The sequence below is a fragment of the Rhincodon typus genome, chromosome 10 (genome assembly GCF_021869965.1).
Source record: "Rhincodon typus isolate 14 chromosome 10, sRhiTyp1.1, whole genome shotgun sequence".
NCBI lineage: Eukaryota > Metazoa > Chordata > Chondrichthyes > Orectolobiformes > Rhincodontidae > Rhincodon > Rhincodon typus.
Window position 1 is genome coordinate 17584384 of NC_063341.1, and position 21832 is coordinate 17606215.

The 21832-nt window shown below is 39.7% G+C and overlaps 1 protein-coding gene across 2 annotated transcripts in view; it reads left to right on the forward strand.

Moving 5' to 3' along the window:
* Window positions 1-20255, forward strand: part of LOC125484271 (complement factor H-like) — an 80556-nt gene extending 60301 nt beyond the window's left edge. For both annotated transcript variants that reach the window (XM_048602308.1, XM_048602309.1), the window contains 5 exons: window positions 397-585; window positions 4166-4273; window positions 12562-12779; window positions 17523-17601; window positions 20036-20255. In XM_048602308.1, the coding sequence (XP_048458265.1) occupies window positions 397-585; window positions 4166-4273; window positions 12562-12779; window positions 17523-17582 (575 nt within the window). In that variant the 3' untranslated portion in view covers window positions 17583-17601; window positions 20036-20255. The remainder of the gene's footprint in view (window positions 1-396; window positions 586-4165; window positions 4274-12561; window positions 12780-17522; window positions 17602-20035) is intronic.
* The last annotated feature ends 1577 nt before the right edge of the window (window positions 20256-21832 follow it).

A 21832-nucleotide genomic window follows, 5' to 3' on the forward strand; every position in this document is an offset into this window, starting at 1 on the left:
TCCAGTTTCAGCTTCTGCTTGTAAGCTGGGAGGAAGAACACAGTGCTGTGATCTGATTTTCTGAGGTGTGGGCGGGGGATGGAGCGGTAGGTGTCTTTGATGGTTGTGTAGCAGTGGTCCAGGATGTTCGGCCCTTTGGTGGGGCAGGAGATGTATTGGTGGTACTTCAGCAGCACCCGCTTGAGGTTGGCTTGATTGAAGTTGCCAGCCACAATAAATAGGGCTTTGGGAAATTTTAGGCTTAGGTGATAAAAACTACTGCATCCATGACTGGGAACTAATGGTCCAAGTACAGCCCAATTTAACTCAATTTGTCTGGGAAATTATTATTTTATAGGTACTGAAATATGCGAAAGCTAAGCATAACTAACTTGATTGTGTTTTTCTCCGATTTAGCGCCATGTAGCATATCAGTGCAGGACCTTGAAGATAATGATGTCCAATTAGATTGGTCATTGACGGAAACAGTATATCTGAAACATGGAGACCGTGTAAAATTTAAATGCCCCAGTGGTTTGCATATTCAAACTCCTGCAGAACGATTTTGCAGAAATGGAAGCTTAGAAATTCCCAAATGCCTCAGTGGTAAGTAAAACCAAATAATCCAGCAACATCATTGGTCTGATTTGCTGTTTGATTGCATATTTCCTGTTGTTAATTATACCTTAACAAAAAAACTTATTGCATCTGCTATATGAAATATTATACTATATAGAAAATTCCTTATGGCAGCACGGTGGCTCAGTGGTTAGCACTGCTGCCTCACAGCACCAGGGATCCGGGTTTGATTCCAGCCTCAGGCGACTGTCTGTGTGGAGTTTGCACATTCTCCTCGTGTCTGCATGGGTTTCTTCCGGGTGCTCCAGTTTCCTCCCACAGTCCAAAGATGTGCAGGCTGGGTGGATTGGCCATGCTAAATTGCCCATAGCATTCAGGGAGGTGTAGATTAGGGGGATGGGTCTGGGTGGGATGTTCTGAGGTTCGGTGTGAAATTGTTGAGCCAAAGGGCCTGTTTCCACATTGTAGAGATTCTTTAAGAGGAAAAAAGAAAACTATTTTCATGTGTTTCAGTTAACATAAGAATAACATAGAGCTGTGATTTCCCAAAGAGTTGGGTCTAGTGATTTTATAATATGGCAAAAGTTTAGAAATTATTCTCTAGTGCCAATAGACAACACAAAGTTTTAGCATAACCTAATATCTGTTCCAAACTCCAGACATTTGGAAAAACAAAAGCTTTCTAATGGCCACAGCAAATCAATGCATGCTTCAAAAACTCAGCTGATGGACAAACCCAACACTTGCCCTGATCTGTGATAAAAGGGTGACAAATCATACACAGATCAGGATATCAAGTAATCATAATCTCTGGTAGAAAGTTCCATAATGAGGGTTTTCCACACCCTTTCTCCACAACCGTCCCACCCCAATCTGGTATTTAATGAATTTGGATCAATGAGGAATTGGAGTGCTTCTTGTCTTTTGAGGTTAGGGCACCATAGATCTATGCATTATATTCTAATTTCTGCAGAGTGGAATCAAGAATGTTTTCATATATTGAGCATTATGTCACCTCCAGAATAATTTGGATGCTGTTGGTTATTTTCAGTACCTATACAATAACAGGATCCAATTTAATTTTAGTCATTTATAACTAAGAAATAAGTAGTGTATTATTTTAGCTTACGATTGTATGTGAATACCTTGTGGTCTGCAATTGCATGTATCAGATAATCAGATGGCTGTAATGGAATATACTTTGGTGGCTGATAGATTTAGCTTGGAGCTGACAGGAATATTCCTGCTCCTTCTAGCTTCACAGTCAGCTATGTATCTTTTAAAAACATGCATCTGGATGGCTGCAAGTCTGTCAAGGACCTTTCGTTAGAATATTATAAAAATGCTGCAATCAGGATCGACCTCTTGTTCATTTAGTCATCAAACTGATGTCAAACTCTTTATTAGCATACTGAAGAGCCTTGATGCCTGAATTAGGATTACTAAAGACCCTGTGCAATGCCCAAACCAATATTGTACAGGACACAATATTTGTGCTTCCTGGTGTTTTCTACTTCGCACTACTATGCCACATGGACTGAACCATTACTGGGCCTTTAAGCCTCTGCTTAAAAGATCTGATTTAATGATATATATCTATGCAAGCACTCCATATGGAATGTGTTTCACATCCTGTCAATGCCATTCATGACCATCCTGTGACTGGTGTCGCAAGAGGAAATAATTCTTCCATCCTATTAAACCCATAATCTTAAAGGCCTCCATTAGGCCAGGCCTCAGACTTCACTTTTCAAAAGACTGAATAAAATTGGTCTATTGAAACTCATTCTAGATATTGTATTACATCTCTGAACTAATTTTTCGATGATTACCTGGACTACATCACCATTGTTAAACTTAGGAATTCATGTAGTTGTCTGGCAGGGTTTACTTTCTGGATGAATTTTATGTACATGAAATAGTGCCTCAGCAATTACTTCCCCTCTGCTATTACTTCCATAACCTCTAGCATGAGTGGATTACAATTGATCTGGTTCCACTGTGCTATCTTGTCTAATGCTGGAGATCACAGCGGGTCAGACAGGATCCATGGGGAGAGAGCAAGCTAAAACTTCGAGTGTGGATGACTCTTCATCACAACTGAAGTGAAGTGTGGAGGGGACAGCATTTATGCTATAGCTTGGGAGGTGGGATTGTAGTGGGTATAGAGTGCTGGGGGAGAAAAGATGTTGATAGTTCAGATTAAGTGATCGGAATGTGAGAATGGCAGCACAATGGTTTGTCGACTGCCAGACTGGAAAGGACAGTAACTGGGATGGGGGGGAGAGGAGGACATGATAACAAGCTAACAAAAAGGGAAGAAATGAGAGTTGGTTCACAATTTTTTAATTTTTTAGGACGAGCAAGAATTAATATTTGGATAGTGTCATTAACATAGCAAAATGTTCCTACACGCTTCACAAGAATGTTATCAGATCAAATTTTGAGCCTGAACCACATGTAAAATGATTGGGATACATCAAAGTAAAAGGCAAATTGAAAAGGGGGATTTTGAGGAGCGGAGCGATGAGAGAGCGTATTTAGTGGTTAATTCTAGAAATTGAGGATTGAACACCTGAGATTAGCAAGGTTCAGGTGTAGTGCAGATTTAGGGTGGACCTTGGGGGCTAGGGAAGTATCTGGGATGGGAGATCTGAAAGAAAACATGACAATAAGGGAGAAAGTTGTAAGGGAGGTTAAGAGAACAGAGAAATGAGACTAAAAAAATGATTAGTTCTGATCTAGAGTACAAAATGCGCAAAATTCACAAAATCAGATTAAATTACATTTTTCCTTATAAATATCTCTGCAATCATAACTGATGTCACTAAAGTGCTTGCGTAGATATATATCATTAAATCAGATCTTTTAAGCAGAGGCTTAAAGGCCCAGTAATGGTTCAGTCCATGTGGCATAGTAGTGCGAAGTAGAAAACATCAGGAAGCACAAATATTGTGTCCTGTCCAATATTGGTTTGGGCATTGCACAGGGTCTTTAGTAATCCTAATTCAGGCATCAAGGCTCTTCAGTGTGCTAATAAAGAGTTTGACATCAGTTTGATGACTAAATGAACAAGAGGTCGATCCTGATTGCAGCATTTTTATAATATTCTAACGAAAGGTCCTTGACAATAGCACAGATGTATTTAGGAGGAAGCTAGAAAAGCATGTGAGGGAAAATCAATAAAGGGATATGTAGATGGCCTGAGATAAATTAGGGAAAGAAGCATAAACACAAGTAGGAATCTTTCAACCAATGTAACTACATTGTAATGCTATATAATGTGTAAGATGCTCAAACCTGGCCTTTAGTTTGGACTTAACCAACTACCTATTTGCAACATTGAACGTATACTGTGAGGCAAATACCCCTAAATTCTCACTGAAATCGACATATCATTAAATAGAAATAACACTTCATCTTAGGTTCATTTGTAGCTCTTATTTCATAGACCATTGTGTTTTCATATTACACGACCCTTACTGTGTGAAGTATTTCATGATGGAACTTCCAGAATCATATTTTTTTTAAAAGTTAGTTTCTTTGAATGTCTAAGATTTTTCAAACATCAACTGTAAAAGCATATGTTTGCTCTCTTTTTCTGCAGAGGAAAACACGTTCTGTTCAACATTGCAATATCTCGAATGCCCAGGATGTGCAACAACTGAAATTTGTGTAGAATATAATATTCAAAAAGTAACAAGTTCACGATCAGGTAAGATAATTCCAAGAGAACTGCTTGGAAAAACATCCTGTGAATAATTAAGACGTGCAGCACAAATACGTGATTAATATTATGACAGAGCTCTGTCATTGAGTTTCATTTGGAGTAGCCTGGCTGCATTTCATAGACAACATGGTAATGACCCTCACCTGCAATCAAACAACTGAAGACGTTCACTTCTGAAGAAGAGTCACAGTGAATTTTAATGTTTAACTGTTTCTTTCTTCTAAGGTGCTGCCAGAGCTACTAAGTTTCTCCAACACTTTCAGTTTTTATTTCAGTTTTCCAGCATCCAGCACAGTTTGGTTTAGTTTCTGTGTAAGTGAGGATACTTACTATCTTAACATGGAATCATTAAAATGAACATTAATCTGTTTATCTCTAGTCATATATAAAGTGGATAATAAACATTTTTGATCTAAAACTTCTGCAAATCTGCAATTTGCAAACATGCATTTCAGTTGACTCATTGTGGGAACGCTCTATTTGATCTAAGGAGATGATTTACTTCTATCTGTGCTGGTATACTGAGAGTTGTGAATATGGCTTCCAATTATTGTCATATATTCCTAGTGGAAGTGCATCTTAATTTCCACCAGCTTTCTGAGCAGCAGCATAACCTTTTTGACCTTTCTTTCATGTTCTTCCTTTTGAAAGTCGGTCCACTATTCTAATTGAATTTTATGAAGTATTTGGCAGCTTTTCTGCTTCAGTACATAAATTTATTTAGAATCATTGAAAATGTAAGTGCCGCAGTTGGCCTTTGATCCTTGAGTTTAGTCTGCTATTTAATTAGGTTAACATGAATGCGAACCCCAACTTAATTTACTGTCACCGAGATCTACAACACAGGAAAAGGCCCTTTGGCCCATCATGACTGCGCTGGTCAAAAACAACCACCTAACCATTCTAATCCCACTCTCCAGCACTTGACCCATAGCCTTGTATGCCTTGTCATCAGAAGTGCATATCTAAATATTTCTTAAATGTCATGAAGATCTCTGCATCTACAACCCTTACAGGCAGCAAGTTCCAAGTTCCCGCCATCCTCTGGGTGGAAAAGCTTTTACTCACATTTCCTCTAAACCTCCTGCCACTTACCTTAAATCTATGCCTCCACTCACTGATCCTTCCAAGAAGGGGAAAAGTTTCTTCCTGTCTTCCCATCTATAATTTTATAATCTCTAACGTTTTGGACTAGATTTGTAGCTCGGGTTGTGGGTGTTGATGTTGGTTGGCTCGCCGAGCTGGTTTGTTGTTCCGCAGACGTTTCATCACCCTGCTGGGAAACATCATCAGTGCAGCCTCCGGTGAAGCGTCAGTGTTTTCCCGCCTGGTTTTTAAACTCAGGAATCGGGTATTACCACGCAGTGAGAGATACAAAACACCATCAACAACCCACAAGCCCGGAAAACAGCAGAATAAAACAGCCGCAAGATGGTAAGGGTAATGATAAACGATGCACACAATCGGCTCCACAAATACAACAGAGAAATTATGCGCTGAGAAATCTTTATTCCTGGAAGCTACCAAACAATACTGTACAATGGACATGGAACGAGCCATCAACATCAGACAACAGACCACAAGAGCCAAGGAAAGACAGACGCTTCAAGACAAGCTAGCCACACTTACCCACAAAAACGACAACAACAGAACAAACACATGGATAAGAAACCTCTCTGACAGGAAACTGACAGACACGGAAAAGCTGTTCTCACCTGAGAACTGAACTAAAACTACAGGGACGCCAACAAAATGGAATTCCTAGCCACACTGAGGACCAGCAACATCAACGAGGAAACACAACAAACGATAAGACCTCGACACTAAGCAGAAGGAGCGAACTCAACACCCTCAACACATCGGAAAGACAGGCCCTGGAAGGACTGAAGAAGGACAAGAATATCACAATACTACCCGCAGACAAAGGGTGCATGACTGTAATACTGAACAAAAGGGACTACATCACCAAGGCACAGGCACTGCTCACCAACGAAAACACATACCGGCCAGTACAAACTGACCCGACACCGCAACTAGGCAACAAAATCCTCTACCCGCTAAAAAGACTTAAACAGACCGGACAGATCAACAAAGCAGACTTCTTAAGAATGAAACCCGAAGGAACCAACACACCCCGATTCTACGGCCTCCCGAAAGTGCACAAGCTGGAAGTACCCCTTAGATCCATAGTCTCCCTACCAGGCACTCCATCACACAGATTAGCCAAGGAACTACAAAGGAGACTCAGGCACCTAGTCAACAAGTCACCCCACTCTATCCACTCAGCCCAAGAATTCCGCAACTCCATCAAAGACATATGGATAGATGACGAAGAGACCATGATATCATTTGATGTCACTGCCCTATTTACATCAATAGACATACCACTAGCAAGGGAAACAATGACAGCACTATTGGAACAAGAGCAAGACCCCAGTGAAACCATCTTCACAGACAACATGCTCAAATTGCTGGACCTAATCCTCACGACCCACTTCACTTTCAACGGCCAAACATACGAACAAATCAATGGGACACCCATGGGATCACCTATCTACAGACTCATAACAGAGGCAGTGATGCAAAGACTAGAAAGGATGGCCCTTCCGCTAATCCAACCAAAACTATGGATACGCTACGTGGACGACACCTTTGTCACCATTAAACGGACCAAACTAGAGGAGACACACAAACTTCTAAACAACACCCTCACCAGAATAAAATTCACCAGAGAGGAGGAGAAGAACAAACAGCTCCCATTCCTGGGCATCATGGTAGAGCGCAAGACAAATGGGGAATTCCAAACGAAAGTACACAGAAAAGCCACACACACGGACCAGGTACTGAACTTCAACAGTAACCATCCCAACACACACAAACGAAGCTGCGTGCGAACACTATTTAAACGGGCAACAACACACTGCAGCAACACAGAACTACGCCAAGAGGAGGAAGAATACCTCTTCCAGGTTTTCAAGGATGATGGATATCCAAAAAACTGGGTCAGAAGATGCCTACACGAACAACATCAGGAAGATACTACACGCCCCGACACACTCATCACGCTACCCTACATCAGGAACACATGGAACTCGCCACAAGACTCCTACGACCGCTAGGCATCAAAGTGGCACACAAGCCCACATCAACCCTACGATAATTGCTCACCCGAACTAAAGACCCAGTCCCCGTCATGGACAAGACCAATGTCATCTATAAGATCCCCTGCAGAGACTGTGAGAAACACTACATCAGACAAACAGGAAGGAAACTAACAACAAGAGTACACGAACACCAACTGGCTACAAAAAGGCATGACCAATACTCACTCATCTCTATCCACATGGATAAGGAGAACCACCAATTCGACTGGGACAACACCAAAATCCTGGAATAAGCTAAGCAAAGACAGGCACGGGAATTCCTAGAAGCCTGATACTCCACGAAGAAAGCCATTAATAAACACATAGAACTCGACCCCATATACACTCCACTATGAAGGAAAACCGGAAGTGAGGCAATCCAGCTCAACGGACTCCAGAGTTTAAAAACCAGGCGGGAAAACACACTGCACTGATGATGTTACCCAGCAGGGTAATGAAATGTCTGTGGAACAACAAACCAGCTCGGCGAGCCAACCAACCTCAATAACTTTATAATCTCGATTTCCTCTGCTCAAAGGAAAACAACCCTAGCCTGTGCAATCTCTCTTCATAACTGAAATTCTCCAGCTAAGGCAACATCCTGGTAAATCTGTTCTGCACCGTCTTCAGTGCTATCACATTCTCTCTTACAATGTGGATTCCAGAACTGCATACAATACTCTAGCTGTGGCCTAACTAACATTCAATATAGTCCCAGCATAATTATCTGCTCTTAAATTCTGCCTCAACTAATAAAGGTAAGTATACCATATCCCTTCTTAACCACTTTATCCACCTGTCCTGGTGTACATGCACACCAAGGTCTCTCTGATTCTCAATGCTTCCTCGGGTCCTAGCCTAACATCTAAGGTGGAGAAAATGTTAGCCTAACAACTATTAGAGTGAATAATCAAGGATCTGATCAAAGTCTTCAAGAATTTGACAGGATAAAACAGCCTGAATGAAGATAAATTATTTCCACTAGATAAGGATTCTAAAACTAGAGGGCATAGTCTGAGAATTATAGCCAGATGGTTCAGGAGAAATGTTAGGAAGCACTTCTATGCACAAAACGTGGTTGATGTCTGAAACCCTCTTCCACAAATGTTGATGTTAGATTAGTTGTTAATTCTAAATCTGAGATAGATCAATTTCTGTTAAGCAAAGGTATCTAAGGATACAGGCGAAAGGCAGGTAGAAAGAGTTAGGCCACAGATTAGCCATGATCTCAATGAATGGTGAAACAGGCTCAAGGAGCTGAATGGCCTACTCCTGCTCCTACATTCCTGTGCATTTCCTTGCCTTGGTTGTCCAACCCAAGCGCTTCACTTTACATTTATCCAAACTGAGTTTCTTTTACCACTTATCAGCTCATCTGACCAGCCCATGTACATCTTCCTGTAATCTAATGATATCTTCCTCTCTATTTACCAATTTTTGTATCACCTGCAAACTTACTGATCAACTCTCCTATAATCAAGTCTAAATCATTTATATACAGCACAAATAGCAAGGGCCTTACCCATTGGGGATCCTATTGGACAGAAAAACGCCCCAAATCATCACCCTCTGCTTCCTGCCACTCAGTCAATTCTGGATCCAATTTACCGAAGTACCTTGGATCCCATGGGTTCTTACCTTTGCGTTCAGTCTTCCATCTGGAACTTTGTCAAAAGCCTGACTGAGGTCTTAATAGACTAGCATTGCCCTCATCTATAAATCTGGTTACCTCTTCAAAAGGTTCAATCAAGTTGGTCAGATATGACCTCCCTATAAAAAAACCATGCTGACTGTTCTTAATTAATCCCTGCCTCTACAAATGCAGATTAATTCTGTTCCTCAGAATTGCTTCCAGAGGAGACTTATCGACTTTTAAGCCTACCAGGCCACTCCGAATCTCCTCTCTCTCTCGATGCTAATTTCTTTAATTGTATCACAGATCTTCTCCCTGATTTCCATACCCACAATGTCCCTCTCACTAGTGAACACTGCCACAAAGTATCCATTTAGAACCTTACCTACACCCTCCGGCTCCTCGCGTAAATTACCATCGTGGACCATAATGGGCCCTACTCTTTCCCCGTTGTCCTTTTACCCTTAATTTACCTGTAAGACAAATTAGGATATTCCTTTATTTCACCTATCAGTATCCTTTCATGACCCCTTTTAGCTCTCCTATTGTAGGGGAGGCAATAACCTCGTGGTATTATCATGGGACTGTTAATCCAGAGACCCAGATAATATCCTGGAGACCCGGGTTCCAATCCCGCCACGGCAGACAGTGGAATTTAAATTCAATAAATATCTGGAATTATGGATCTAATGATAACCATGAATCCATTGATGATTGTCGGAAAAAAACCATCTGGTTCACTAATGTCCTTTAGGGAAGGAAACTGCCATCCTTACCTGGTCTGGCCTACATGTGATTCCAGACCCACAGCAATGTGGTTGACTCTTAACTGCTCTCTGGGCAATTAGGGATGGGCAATAAATACTGCCTGGCCAGCGACGCCCTCATCCCGTGAATGAATAAAGAAAAAAAAATTCAAATTCCCTCTTGCACATTCTATACCCCACTAGGGCTTTGCTGTTTTGAGTCCTCAGTACATGTCGTAAACCTTTTTTTCTCATAATCCAATGCTACATATCCCTCAATATCCAAGGTTCTTAGGCAAAGATGGTCCTGCCCTTTTTTTTTGTTGAAACGCATTGGCCCTGTGCTCTCCATATTTCCTTCTTGAATGTATCATGCAGTTCTAAGATATATCTGCTCCCAGTCCACTCTGGTCAAATCAGAACTGATCTTATTAAAATCAGCATTTCCTCAATTTAGAACTTTGATTTCAGGCCCATTCTTGTCCTTTCTCTAAACAATCTTGAATCTAACAGAGTTTTAATCGCTGTCTGCAAAATGTCTGCCTTTTACACCAAACATTTATCTGCTTGAAAGTTCCCATTGTTCCCAATCTTCTTGAAGGAGTAACTTCCAGATTTCCACCAGCTTTCATGTGAAATGGTTGTTCCACGTTCTCTACCTGAATAGCATGTATACATTTTCAGGATGATGTGTACTTGTTTTTGCTTCTCGCTACCAGAAGAAATAGTATTCACCCTATTAAATCCTTTCAGCATTTTCAAACACATTATTATTATTGATTCATCACCACTGAGCACTGCTGGCCAAGGCCACGATTTATTGGTCAAACCTTGAGAAGGTGGACAAAGTCAGAAATCACATGACACCAGGTTATAGTCCAACAGGTAGCGTGTAATTTCTGATGTTGTCCACCCCAGTCCAACACCGGCATCTCCACATCTTGAGAAGGTGGTAATGGGCTGCATTATTGAATACAAGTGAGTAGCCTGCTAGGGTAGAGGGCACTTAAGAGCCAGTCACTTGCAACTCCAGAGTCAGATACAAGTTAATCTGGGTAAGGACAGCATTTCTACTTTGCTAAAAATGCATCAATGAAACCAGTTAGGATATTACACAATGCAGTCATTTCAGGATCACCATGACTGGCTTTTCATTCCATAGGTAACTTGATTTATTGAATTTATCTTCTCCAGCTGCTAGAATGGCATTGAAACTCATGTCAGTAGATCATTAGTCCATGAGTCTGATTACTCATGCAGCAATATGCTACTATATCTCTTGTTACTGTATATTATAATTAGTTTGCCCTTCAATCTGCTATACAAAATAGCCATGCAAACTAATTTATGCCATGTCCTCATAATTTAATCTCCTTAATCCCACTATTATTCCATTGAATCTGGGCTGCAGTCACTTTCTGTATACATTTCTTTCCCAAGGCCTTTGGAAAGAGTACTGTTTTAAGAATGCAAAAATATTTACATAACTCTATTCAGCCCATTGAAACAACACTCTCTTTCAGTAGCAACCCAGGTTTACTTCCACACCAATTCCACCTTCCCGTCGTATCCTTTTTTTTTTAAATTCCTTGTTCAAAAACCTATTTATCTTGTTCCTGCATATACTTATTGACTGAGCATTGAGAACCATCTAGGGTATATAATTCCAAAGTTTCACAATTCACAAGAGATTTCTCCACGTCACAGCCCTCATCAGCTGCTCCTTTATCCTGAGTCTCCGACTCCAAATAGACTCTCCAGAGAGGATAACAAGACTTTCTGTATGTACCTGTCAATCCCAGTACAGAATATATACATTTCAACAAGGTAATCCCTCATTTTTACCTAATTCCAAAGTATATATGACATTTCTACCTGATAATAAATTTACTTCGTTTTGATACATTTACATTGCAAAATGTATCAAGAGTGAGTTTGTAGGAAGTGAAAGCTAGACAGGAGCAATCCTTGACAGAATGTGTAATATCTTTGTAAATTCTGTACATTCAACAATTAATCAGTGCAAAATGAGGCCATTTGTCCCATCTTGTCTGCAACAGCTCTTCAAATGAGCATTTCACTTCCTGCAATTCTTCAGCCTTCTCCATAGAAACCTGCACATTGTTCCTTCTCAAATAACCAGTCCCTTCCATTGTAAATGCATCAATTGAATATGCCTGTAACACTCTGTCAGACATTGCATTCCAGATCCTCATTAAATCACAACATGATAAAGCTTTCTCTCATTTTTTTTGTTACTATGACTAATTATTGATTCATCGTGTGAAATCTGTGACCCCTTGTTCTCTCTTACTCTTTCATGAGTAAGGATGGTTTCTTCCTATTTACTCTGACCAACCTCCTTAAATATTTTGTTTTCCTTAAATATTTGCATACCTAACTAACATAGATCCATATAAGGGTATCTGGATAAATATATGAGGAAGAAAGGAAGAGATAGATATGGTGAAAAGGAGAGATACAGGGGGAGTGTGAAGGAGTATGCATGGAGCAGAATCATTGGTACAAACCAGATGGGCCAAATGACCTGTTTCACTGCTGTATGTTTGGGTAGAATTCTGTGTAGTTGAGCAAATGAATGCAGGTCTGCCTACTATGTCATCAGTTTTGCATCATTCTGTAAATGTTCTTTGATAGATGACTTCACACAAAGCGTTACTTTATTTTCACAATTCTGCATATTTCGTTTCTCTGTGATCTGTCTGTAACCATTTTGCTTTGATACTTTAGATCCCAGCAGGCTGAGCTTAGTAGCTCTGAATGGAATTGGAAATGCTTCATTTAAAGTGCAGAAAATTCAAAAAACAGGGAAGAACATTTTGAAGTTTGCCATCACGGAATCAACTGATGCTATTGTGAATGTAAAATATAGCAATGAGCAAAGCAGTATACAATATAATAATCCTGTGATTGGAGATTATTGTTTAACATTTCCCACAGATAATTTTGTAAGTAGAAAGCTTTCTGCTTCTCTTTATATAAACTCATAGCTTAAAACAAAGCAAAACATGGCAGTTCGGAAAATAGCTGAGTTATATTTCAGAGGTAATAATGATTCTACTTGATGACTGCTGTTCCATTGATCTGATCAATGTGCTTCGGCTCATTATAATTTTAAATGCCTTATTACTGTATGCAGAGTGAAGTTCAATACTAAGTAGAAGAGATTTATAAAAAATTAAAGGCTATTGAATTAACAGCAGAAATAGCAATTTTGTAAGTAACTACAATATATTAAAATAATCATACAAATAATGATGTCAAAAAAAATCTGATGATGAAAGGCAATCAACCAAGAACATTATCTTTGTTTCTCACCACAGGTGCTCCCTGATTTGACTTTCTTTTAGCCTTTTTTGTTCTTATTTCAGACTTCCAGTATCTACAGTATTTTGATATTATAAATATATTAAAATCTTTGTTGTGCAATTACAGGTCACCTATCAATGCATCATTGATGCTTCTCTAGAATGTACCTCATTCCTCCTTATCTCTGTAATACTTTCAAAAATAATGAAATACATTGAGTAAATGCAATAATAAAAATTAATAAAATGTCCCAAGCTGTCAAACAGGAGCATTATAAAGTAAAATTTGACGCTAAGGCATGTAACAAAATACGAAGCCAGATGGTCAAAAACTTAGCAAAGGAGGCAGGTTTTAAAGAACATCCTAAAGGAAAGAGAATTAACGAGGCAGAGTCAGGATGGAAAAATACTACAGAGCTTAAAACCTAAGTGGTTAAAGGTAGAAACATAGAAGATAGGAGCAGCAGGAGGCCATTTGGCCCTTCGAGCCTGCTGTGCCATTCTTCACAATCATGGCTGATCATCCAACTCAGTAACCTAATCCTGCTTTCTCCCCATAACCTCTGGTCCCATTCGCCCCAAGTGCTATGTCTAGTCACCTCTTGAATACTTTCAATGTTTTGGCATCAAGTACTTCCTGTGGTAATGAATTCCACAGACTCACCACTCTGAGTGAAAAAATGTCTTCTCATCTCTGTCCTAAATGGTCTACCCCAAATCCTCAGACTGTGATCCCTGGTTCTACACCCACCATCGGGAACATCCTCCCTGCATCTATCCCATTAGAATTTTATAAGTCTCTATGAAATCCCCCCTCATTCATCTGAAGTCCAGCAAAAACAATCCTAACTCAGTCAATCTCTCCTCATATGCCTGTCCTGCCATCCCTGGAATCAGCCTGGTAAACTTTCGCTGCACTCCCTTGAGAGCCACCAATACTGAAACAATTCAAATCTGAAATGCTTAAAGAGGCCAGAATTAGTTGTATGCAGATATCTTGAGGGTTGTGGTGTTAAAGGATCTCACGGAGCTGGAATGGGGAACGGATTTGAGTACAAGAATGAAAATGTTATAGCAAAGACATTGACTGGGAGCCTGTGAACACAGGGCTTATGGATGAACAGGATTAGGTGCAACTTGTAAAAATGTTCTCCTAACTCTGGCCTCATTTGCTACTTACCATTTATAATTAATTAAATTTCGCATTGAAAACAAATTAACCTATCCTTACTTTTATCATTTTCTTTCTCTAGTGCTCCATTTGATGGCACTGATATGCTATTCATTTAACTTCCACTTGTAGTTAAATAAACCCACACACTTACCTACTTGTACTTTCATTCCAGAATCTGACCTAAACCTGTTTGGGTAAAACTGTGAAGATGGGCAGCATGGTGGCTCTGTGGTTAGCACTGCTAGCTCACAGTGCCAGGGACCTGGCTTCGATTCCAGCCCCAGGCAACTACCTGTGTGGAGCTTGCGCATTCTCCCCTTGTCTGTGCGGCTTTGTTCCGGTTTCCTCCCACAGTCCAAAGGCTTAGTAGATTGGGCATGGGAAATGCCTGGTTACAGGGATAGGGTGGGATGCTCTTTAGAAGGTTAGTATGGGCTGAATGTCCTGTTTCCACGCTGCAGAGATTTTATGACTTACAACTCAGTATTAATTATTGCACCATGGATAACATAAAAATGTTAGTCCATTGCTCTCTTCAATTTAAACAGTATTCAGACCCTGATGATCACTCTGAGAAGTCTATGCCATCTGTGTGGGTAACCAACCCCATCCACGGTTATCCTTGCAAGTCTTTCTCTCTATTCCTAAATGTATATTTCTTGTAGCATAAAAAGCACACCCATGGCATTGACTGATTCACCCCCCTGCCCACCTTTTTCAGAGTACCATTTTTTAAAATCAGGTCCATATCCCGGATTTACAAAAAGTCCATTAACATTCAAACATTTTTGATGAGAGACCATTCTGGGCTTTTCGGCATCATCAGGTGGATGAAGAGTTTTACTACCTGTAACAGAATTGAGATTAACATTTTCAAACATTGCCGGAGACCAATACAGAAGTAGTGGAACCACAGCCTTTATTTTGTCGATGCTGTTAACAGCTTGGCCACAGGAGTTCAATGGTCAAGACAGTCTCTTGAGATTAGACAAACACATACCATTGCACCAGCTAATCCTTGATTAAAGTAAATCATAGATCATAGATCATAGAATCCCTACAGTGTGGAAACAGGCCCTTCGGCCCAACAAGTCCACACCGAATCTCAGAGCATCCCACCCAGACCCATCCCCCTATAACCAACCTAATCTACACATCCTTGAACACTACGGGCAATTTAGCATGGCCAATCCACCTAGCTTACACATCTATGGACTGTGGGAAGAAACCAGAGCACCGGAGGAAACCCATGCAGACATGTTTGTGAAGTCAATCAATTGTGCCTGTGCCTCCATTTCAAAAATGTTGCTTTGGCTTCCAGATTATCTTAAAGGTTCATTTAAAAAAGTGTTGTTGGTTGCTGGTTTACAAAATGTGGCCAATTTTGACGACAGTCAACTCACAAACTGACTTTGCTCCTTTTCATTTAGATATGCTTCTCTTGGAAGACTAGCTACACATTTAAATCAATTGATTTGTTTACATTTCTGAACCACAAAAACCAAAGACAACATTAGTTTTCAGGCTGAAATGAACATTTTGTGAGTTAATCATATTTTTCAGTTTACCCTGGGCAATGTCAGAGGAGATCCGTAACAATAAAGTTTGCTGATCATGCAATCCCAGCAAGGAATGGCTTGATTGTCAGCATTCAAGGAATTTGAACCAACTGAAACAAGTTTCCCAAAAATAAACAAAGATGGCTGTATACATTTTAGAATATGCACAAACACAAAAAGAAACAAGGTGGCTACAGACAACAAGGCCAATTTACACGATGGAATTGCCATGTTGACATTGTACAATTTAATGAGTGGAGTTTGTAGTTAGGTTTAGCAGTGAGGAGACATTTGATTATGAACTGTAAATTGTCAAAGGTAGAAACGACCACAAAAATGTCATCTGTCCCATTACAAAACAATAGAACAGAATAAGTTCAAGTCTGTAAATCAGTAGAATTTTCAGACAATCGTAAACCCGTACTGGCTGTAGACAAATTCAACATGAAGGAGGATTAATTAACTAGCTTGGTATTATGAATCTAGTTTATACTTCTTGAAAATGTAGCTGAGAACAAAAGAAGGCTATCAAAGCCGAGGAAACATAAAGAACAGAATGGCATGGAAGGAGTCATAATGAACAAACCTAGAAACAAAACTAGGAAGAGGCTTGCTTGCAATGTCTCAGAATTATTGTGCATGTGATGGGCACTGTTGATTAAGTTGAATCATTCATTCTCATGGAAACTGCAGACAATGGTTAAATTCATGCCTCAAACCCAATTCGGTTAGAATCCTGGTCTGCAACTTGAATCTCTTGTTCTACCAGCAGCTCTGAGAAGGGTTCTCCTCAGACATTATCTGCAGTACTGTTGCAAGAGAGATAAAGAACTATATGGTGCATTTGGGTGCATTTGTGGGAGAGTTCATCACTCAAATGAAATGTTAATTCAACACTTTTCTACTTTCCAATGCAGACATAAAAGATCCATTGACGCCATTCAAAAAGAATAGGGAAATTCTCTGGCTCCTCATCAATATTTCTTCTTTATCCAATACCACAAAAACAGAGGAATAAAAGGAAAATTACTGTGGATGTTGGAAATCTGAAACAAACACAGAGAATCCTGGAGAAACTCATCAGGAGTTGAAACCTAACTTTAATTCTATTTCTCTCTCCACAGGTGTTGCCAGACCTGCTAAGTTTCTTCTACATTCTCTGTGTTTGTTACAATAAAACAAATTATCTGTCAGCTCTTTGATTTCTATTTTTAAGACCTCACTAAATTGACTCATAATTACCTAGAAAACACTACAGACTATGTAACTAATTGACTGTAAAACACTTTGGGAAAGACTTAAAACATATGATAAAATTCAAATAAAAGAAACAAAATGCTAGAAAAATTCAGATCAGGCAGCATTTGTAAAGAAAATCCAAGTTATGGTTTTGTGTTGACAATACTTCATCAGACCCTGTTTATCTCCCCAGATACTGCCTGATTTGCTGAATATTCCCAGCTATTTTTTGTTTTTATTTCAGATTTTCCAGCATCCAAACTATTTAGCTTTTGTACTGTACAATAAAATGCACATTCCTTTGCTTTTACAGCCTGTGCATACCTCTCTTTACTATGTACCTGTTAGTGTGTGTTTGCATGTATACATGGGATCTTCTTAACATGTTGATTTGTTCCGGTTGTGTTGCAGATCACTTTTAATGTCACATTCAGCAGGACTTTCAGCATTACATTTAAGAAGATCACATAAAATTTGGAAAACTGGAAAGGTAAGAGATGTAATTACATAATCATAATATTCTGTTGTGTTGTAAACAGCTACTTTGAATCTTGGGTTCAGCTATTACAGAGGATATGCAGGGATATACTCTTATCAGAATTCAGCTAAGTCTCTCTCCAAGTACAAAGTCACCTTAGCAATTTACCTCTCATATCATTACAATGTTTTTTCTTTCTCATTATAGTCCACAGTCATTGATTTCATGGGTACATCACATAAAAGGTAACATTGCCATAGTGCTACTGGACCATAGGGCTGTTCTCTTATAGAAATGACTGGTGGTGTTTTAACCTGTGGGCCACCACACCTCAGGTGAAGGGACAGCTAGTGCAGGAATTGAACACACACTGTTAGCATCTCTCCACACCACAAACCAGCTGTCCAACCAAATGATGCCCTGTTGGTCTCTTGAGTGCTCGAGGCTAGTGCAGAATTTTCCACCACACTCCTCAAGTGTCTTGTGGTGGAGAGGGTAGACAAGAGGTTAGCCACTCACTGCAAAATTATAGAAAGGTGACAGTACAGATAGAGATAATTCAGCCCATCAAGTCCAGTCTGGCTCTCTGGAAGAGAACTTTAACTAGTCCCACCTGTCTGCCCTTTCCCTGTATTCCTCCAATTCTTACTCCCTTAAACTGCTCATCTAATTTCCTTTTGAAAGCCATGGTTGAGTCTACCTCCAACAATGTTTTAGGCAGAACATTTGTAACTGCATAAAAGGCAATTCGTTATGTCATCTTTGGTTTATCACCAATCACTTTAAATTTGAGTTATCTGTATTTTACCTTTCTGCCTTTGGAAACAGTTTCTCTCCATATCTAACCCCCTTGAACTTTTGAACACTTCCATCAGGTGTCCTCTCAGTCTTCATTCTCTAAGAAGACTAATGTCAGTTTGACCAGTCTATCCCTGGATCCTTACGTTCCTCATTACTGGAACCATTTTTGTAAATCTTTTCTGCATCCTTTCTACAGCTGCACATCCTTCCTGAAGTGTGGTACCCAAATTTGCACATACTTTTCTAGTTTAGGCAGAACCAGTTTTTTTGAAAATGCAAGTTCGTCACAACTTCTTTGCTTTTGCACTCTATGCCCCTATTTATTAATTACAGGATCTGTAGGTCGTTTGAATCACTTTCTCAAGTTGCCCTGCCATTTTCAATGATTTGTGTACATAAACACCAGGTCTCCTCTTATTATTTGGACTATAACCTGGTGTTGTGTAACTTCATTATTTGGAGATCCTGCTCCTAAACTTACATTGGACTTCAGTCACATGCTCCTGATCATGTATAGGGAGGGATGCAATGAAATTGGAGGATCTTCTGGTAGAATTGCTCCTGGCCCTAGCTAATGTGACCAATAACAGGTCTAGGCAGTGGGCTCAGGAGGTGGTTGTCCAGCTTGACTGCCTAAAGTTGATGTTTTATTTGAAGTTTTTTTTGTCACAGAGCTCTTTAAGTGTCTGTCAGTTAAAGTGCCCATTTGCTTCTCATTTACTCGAAAAAAGTATAACTCCAAGCCTTCATGCTCCTGCACCCCATTTAGAATTGCACACTTTATTGTTTACTCTACCAAAATGTATTGCTTAGCACTTCACCATTCTGCTCCTTGTCCACTGCTCTGTCCGTGCCTTCTTGAACTCTATCACTATCCTCTTTGTAGTTCCTAAAACTTCTGGAGTTTTGCATTATCGCCAAATTTCAAAAGAATGCTCTGCCCATGAAATTGGTCCTAGAACATTCCCCTGGGGTACCATTGCATGCCTCCTTCAAGTCAGAATAAGAAATATTCACCTTTAATATGTTTCTTACAAACCAGCCAATTTCATATCTCTGCTGCCATTGTCCCATTTAATCCATGGCCTTCAACCTTGATGTCAAGCCAATTATGTGGTACTTTATCAAATTCCTTCTGGAAGTCCATATGCATCATATAAGTTCCATTAATCTCAAAGCCAGGTGACTTCTTGACATCAGAACTTATCTGTCCATTTCCAAAGAATCCTCAACTTGATCATCCACCTTATGTGACGTTATGTTTGCACATAATAAGTAAGCCCTGACCTTGGAGAAGTGTGTTGCTGTTGAGGCAAAATGTTGGAGAGGAGCTCTTACACATTACAGGGGGAGAATCCAGCCACATAAGATATTGAATTTTGTCGAGCACAGAAGGAGCGGACTACACATAAAAACCTGTAGAGCAACATTTTTTACTCTGATCATTAAAATAAATAATATTTTAAAAGTTCTGTGTAAGTTTAAATTTGAAGTTGAGTTATTTCATGAAATATTGAAGCAGTTTTGGTAAATGTAATTGTGTATTTCTAATTGCCTAAGTATCGCCTCCCTTAAACATATTTGTTATTAAATGTGGTATATTTATAACAAATTCTTTATTTGTTATTATTTATTTCAATAACAGGCGCAAGATGTGGCAGTACAAGTTTTGAGAAATAGCAACTAACTGCTTTCAAAGAATGAAAGATTCAATTACTGAATGAGTGACATTTAAAGGATAGCAATTCTGTAATATTACTTCCTTTGTTCCAGAGCTAATTTAAACATTTAATCCAATTAAACAAAAACATTTCAAATATTTTTTAAAAATAAACAAATAATTTGGATATCTTGAGTAACCTTTAGATTGTTTCAGTGATTTATTTTGTTTTAAAATATTTGTAAGTAATGAAAATTGTTATCTCCAAGGCATCATGATATGTCTATGAGGTGGAAATGACTGTCCTTGAATTCAGAGCAGCATTTAAGCAAGAATGGTATTGAGGAGAAGCAGTGAAACTTGCATCAATGAGAATTAGGAGGAAAACACTCTGCTGGTTGGTGTCACGCTTAGCACAAAGGAAGATGGTCATGGTTGACAGGAGGGCTGATTATTATCTGAATGGTAATAGATTGGGAAAGGGGAGGTGCAATGAGACCTTGATGTCTTTGTACACCGTTTGTTGGAAGTAAGCATGCAGATGCAGCAGGTGACAAAAAAGACGAATGGTATGTTGGCCTTCATAGGAAGAGGATTTGACTGCAGGAGCAGGGATGTCTTGCTGCAATCTGCTGGGCATTGATGAAACCACACCTGGAATACTGTGTGCAGTTTTGGTCTCCTTATCTGAAGAAGAGTATTCTAGCTATGGAGGCAGTGCAACAACAGTTTACCAGGCTGATTCTTGGGATGGCAAGATTAACGTAGAAAGAGAAATTTGATCTTTTAGGAGAATATTCTCTGAAATTTAGAAGAATAGGTGGGCGGGGGGGCGGTGTGTCTCAGAGAAATCTGTAAAACTCTAACAGGACTAGACAGGGTAAATGCAGGAAAGATGTTTGTCATGTGACTGAGGAGTCCACTTTAAGGGAAGGCCATTTAGGACTGAAATGAGGAGAAATTTCTTAACTCAAAGAACGGTGAACCTGTGGAATTCTCTGCCACCTGAAAGTGGTCAATGCCAAAACATTTTCAAGGTGTTAGATATGGTTCTTAGGACCAAAGGGATCAAAAGGGTATGGGGAAAAATAAGATACTGATTTGGATGATAAGCCATGATCATATAGAATGGCAGAGCAGGTTCAAAGGGCTGAATGGTGTACTCCTGCTCCTATTTTCTATGTTTCCATGCTGATGGAGGTTAATCGTCTCAGCTCCAGAATGTTACTGTAGGGGTTCCTCAGGGTAGTGTCCTAGGCCCAACCATCTTCAGCTGCTTCATCAACGACCTTCCCTCCATCATAAGGTCAGTAATGCGGAGATCCACTGATAATTGAACAATGTTCAGCATTATTTGTGACCCCTCAGAAACTGAAGCAGTTTGTGTCCTTATGCAGCAAGGCTCAACAACATCCAGATTTGAACTGAGAAGTATCAATTGACACTTGCATCATATGAGTGCCAAGTAATGACTATCACCAACAAATGAGAACCTACTCATTGTCCTTTTAACCTTAAAATAGCATTAACATCATTGAATCCACCACTATCAATATCCTGAGGGTTGCCAATGACCAGAAACTGAACTAGACCAGACATATAAATACTATGGCTACAAGAGGCTAGGTAGATTGGTCATGCTAAATTGCCCGTAGTGTTCAAGGTAGATTAAGTGGGTTATAGAGGGATGGGTCTGGGTGGGATGCTCTGAGGGTTGGTGTGGACTTGTTGGGTCGAAGGGCCTGTTTCCACACCATAGGGATTCTTTGATTCTGTGAAGAG